The sequence below is a fragment of the Phalaenopsis equestris genome, unplaced genomic scaffold (genome assembly GCF_001263595.1).
Source record: "Phalaenopsis equestris unplaced genomic scaffold, ASM126359v1 Scaffold000224, whole genome shotgun sequence".
Classification (NCBI taxonomy): Eukaryota; Viridiplantae; Streptophyta; class Magnoliopsida; order Asparagales; family Orchidaceae; genus Phalaenopsis; species Phalaenopsis equestris.
In genome coordinates this window covers 6962247-6966390 of record NW_018164666.1, presented here as the reverse complement: position 1 = coordinate 6966390, position 4144 = coordinate 6962247, and the positions used below count along the sequence as shown (strand labels likewise).

General features: G+C 34.7%; 1 protein-coding gene across 1 annotated transcript; it reads left to right on the top strand.

The window, feature by feature from the left end:
* The first annotated feature begins 1815 nt into the window (after positions 1-1815).
* LOC110023499 lies at positions 1816-3721 on the top strand. The gene is made up of 5 exons (XM_020722954.1): positions 1816-1987; positions 2097-2137; positions 2227-2293; positions 3086-3147; positions 3229-3721. The coding sequence occupies exons 1-5, from the start codon at positions 1924-1926 to the stop codon at positions 3352-3354; spliced, it is 360 nt and encodes a 119-aa protein (XP_020578613.1). The 5' UTR covers positions 1816-1923; the 3' UTR covers positions 3355-3721.
* The last annotated feature ends 423 nt before the right edge of the window (positions 3722-4144 follow it).

The following is a 4144-nucleotide window of genomic DNA, read 5'->3' as shown; positions in this document are numbered from 1 at the left end:
GCGGCCATCCATCAGTCGCTTTATGAAGCGCGGGCCAGATTGCACCACTCGTACCAAACAGGATCGCCGCCGGCATGTTTTTCTGCCATCGAAAGCACCTACACGCCACGTGCCCCCAAATCCACGTGGCAAGTCCACTTCATCGAAACCGATGCCCACGTCTTCCTGCCGCAAACCAACCATTTAACGTCGATGCAATGCTCCGCTCTGCTCCGTTACTGGTTCCGCTGTCCCACAACACAATTTAACTAATCGTGAACCCAATATCTAGGCTCGTAGTAAAATCATAAAGCTTTGATTTTGATTTCGGTTTTATCGAAAGTTTTAATTTTTATGGGTTTGATAGCTTTAATAGTTTCTATGCTTAGTTTCTGATTGCTTTTTATTTTTATTTTTATTTTTTTTGGGTTAATTACATGTAATAACACCAGAAACATTCCAATTTACAAAGCAAGCACCTTTTTTTCATCCATTTTTCAAATTCTTAATCACATATGAAAATTCATCACAAAATCTCAACCCTTATTTTTTTATTTTTATCAAATTATAATTGATTGGATCAACTAAATGAGAAAAAAAATATTACATTAGGACTCTGCACGTAGAGCTACGTGCGGGTCCAATGAAATTACTTCGTGGAGGTGATAAGCCCGGTAACACGAGGGAATATTCCCCTCGTGTTATTCAGGTGTTATTGTGTGTTATTCAAATATTTTTGATGTGTTATTGTGTTATTGTTATTATAACACCGGGGTTATTATAACACCGGGAATATTCCCAGAATACAATAACACTTGAATAACATACAATAACACCTGAATAACACACAATAACACCTGAATATCATAAGGGGAATATTCGCTCGTGTTACCGGGCCGATCACCTCCATGACGTAATTTCATTGAACTCCGCACGTAGCTTTACGTGCGGAGTCCTGATGTAATATTTTTTCGGTTGTTTAAAAAATCACATAGATGTTAAATTTGTAAATAACAATGTTTAGGATGTTATGTATGTAATTATCTAAAAAAAGGATTATTTACATAAATAACATCTGAAACATTACAAATTTAGCATCCTCTTTCATTTATATTTCAAATTCTCACTCAAATAGCAAAATTTACGACAAAACCCCTTTATTGTATTTAACTCTTATGAAATTCTCAATGATCTGATCATTGCACAAATACATCAGTTCAATAGTTTAATATTTCGAGTGGTATGTATGTAATAATCTTTTTTTTTTATTTATTATTACCATTCAGCCATTTCATGTGGGGGCTCGCTTTCTTCTTTCAGCTGTGCAAGAGCACAATGCAGAAAGGCTTGGAACCTGATGATTTGACTAGTTTCCTCTTTCAAACATTATTACTCAATTACTTCATTTTTGTTGTTTTGCTGCAAATTTTGTTTTTTTTCCCCCTAATAATCTGTTGTGATTCTCACATCATCATGAATTAGTTTTTTAATCAGCCATTTATATTTACCCTCCGAGGTTTAGCCTTTAGGTATACACAGTATTATCTTATTTCATTTGTGTTCAGACACACTAAAATAGTAGTAATAAAACAAATTAATTAGATAGACTGTAGCTGCTTAAAGCAAGACCCAAATTTTGAGGGAACATCATTCCTTAAAAGAGCTGACAACTCCATTAAAATAAGAGTTTAAACCTCAACTTACAACAAAGTCTGTCAAATTCAAATATTTAATTTTGCCAAGAAAAAGAAAATTGAAAAATTGATTCATGTGAAGCATGAGCCAATGGCATATATAATGGACTCAGTCTTAAACTTTAAACAAACACTATCTAGCTCTCTTCTTTCTTCCTAACACCTACTTCTCCTATACTCTCTTCATCAAACATCTTCCTTTTCAGCTAGAAAATCTTTACAGAAAGCAGAGATCAAGGTTTATAAGCAAATGAGGCCTGCCATGTCAGTAGTCAGCCTCCTTTTACTTTTCCTCTTAGTCAACACAACTAAAGGTTACCATTCCATCACAAAAAGCTGCAACACTTTCTTTAATTGTAAATCTTCATAGAAGTAATGAAGCAGAGCTGATAATTTCTATTGTTTTTTTCCTTCTTCTTTCAGGCATTCGCTTGATGCAGCACTCTTCAGAATCCATCCAGAGGGTTAGAACTCATGAAATTTTATATGGGAAAGCTTTTGTTTGATTTTATGATTCATAAGGTTTATTTGTTTGGTTGGTTATGTGCATCAGGAGGCTGATGTCAGAGGAAGTTTAGAAGAAGAGGCAGAAGTTTGCAGAGAGGGAGAAGCTTGCCCAGGTACTTTAAATGAGATGAGGAGGTCTTTTAGTGAACTGAAGGCACTGCAGCACAGGCTGCCTGGGTTTCATGAAGATTATGTTGGGCCTAAGAAACACAATGCTAAGCACCATTGAAAGTTTCAAAAATCTATTTTTCTTTAGTTAGAATTTTTTTTAAAAAAATTACTTCAAGAACAAACTACTGTTTCTAGATGTTGAGCTTTACAGTTTGTTGAAGCAATTTTGCTTTTTGTACTCAAAGTGGAAAATTTAGTCATATGAGCCCTGCTAATTAAGGACTAATAAGAATCTCTGTCTCTTTGTGTGGGTGTGTGTGTGTGGGTGTCATAGCTTTATTTATTTCACAATAGATTGATATATTTTGGGGTGTATAAAAGTTAAGTTTGGAGAAGCAGTCGTTTTCAATTAATGGAGAAAATATTATTTCTAGAATGTTGGTCCAGATGGCATCGTGAATTGCATCTCACCATTGTGCACAGTAATATGATGTAATTCATGCTCTCATCTGAACATTCAGATGACACAAGTAATATTTCATCCAGATCATGAGCAGTTAGATTGCAGGGACATGACTACTAAAACACTAAACTGACAGGACTTAGCTTCTGGCACTAGTTTATACAACTTTTAATGTTAATATAATAACAATACTTTATGACAGAATTATACAAATTTATACACTAAAAAATCACGAGCTATATATGAATTCTCAATCTTCTAGTCAAAGGTAATATTTAACATTTTGCATTGTAAATCTCTAAACGAGCTCTGCTTTTTGCTATTAATGCAGGGTGGAATAATAGAAAAGTGCTGATGATAAAGGGAAGAGAGGCCATGGCCTCAACACAAGAGGTTTGTGTAAATAATTGATTTGCTAACTAATTACTCAAGTAATAAGCTGAAATTAAGAAAGTACTTAATGGCAATCCACAGATCACAAGCATGAAGGTAATCAAGGACAGCGCTGCTCAGACTTCGCCGGAATCCTACCCCGACATATACGACATCGCCGGAATGGATTATTCTCCGGCTAAGAAAAAATCTCCAATCCACAACTAAAGGAAGTATGAATAAAACAAAGATTTTTACTGATGAGTAGTGCAGATTAATATATAGAGTAGTAGGACTTTGGGCAGCAGCAGGATACTGAAAATGCTGCAGTTTTTTAGGGCTCATAACCCCATTTTGTGAAGAAACTGTAACTTTAGAGCTTAAAATATGTTATATCATTTATTATTTTTATATGATTTGTTTGGGGGTTGATGATTGAGTACTTGATGGCATGTTTTGCATGCACCTTGTAAGGTAGGACCCTTATGTTATGTTGGTTCTGAGACTGTTTTCTCGAGCCTGTAGTAGTGCTGCGTCAATTAAGTACCGTAGTTGGCATTAAAAGTTGCACAGGGAAGGAGAGAGGTTCTCTTGTGACTGTTTTTTTAACAAATTGATGTAGTTAGCAGTATGGTGCTGGAAAAATCCTGTTTAACAATCTGGTATGACTAAAAATTATAAATGCTACGAAACTACAGTTTGTCTTTTTGAAAAAAAAAAAAAAATGAATAACTATAGCAGCTTCTTAAAAAGTAGTAGTTTCTTCTACAATAACTTTAAATTTGCTTCTTCAAATAGCTGCAGTTACCCCAAACAAACACTTAATCAAAAGAATAGTGGGTGAGTTCTCTCGATGAGTCTTGATGATGAAAATATATAATCGGTTGAGTTGGATGAGATAAGGAGCTCTTGAGTGTGGTATTGATTAGTGGGGAATTTGTGAGTCTCTTTAAGTGAGTTTAATAGTTAAGTACTAAAAGCCAGGTTAGAAGTAAATCTTAGGAAATTTAGGTTCTTA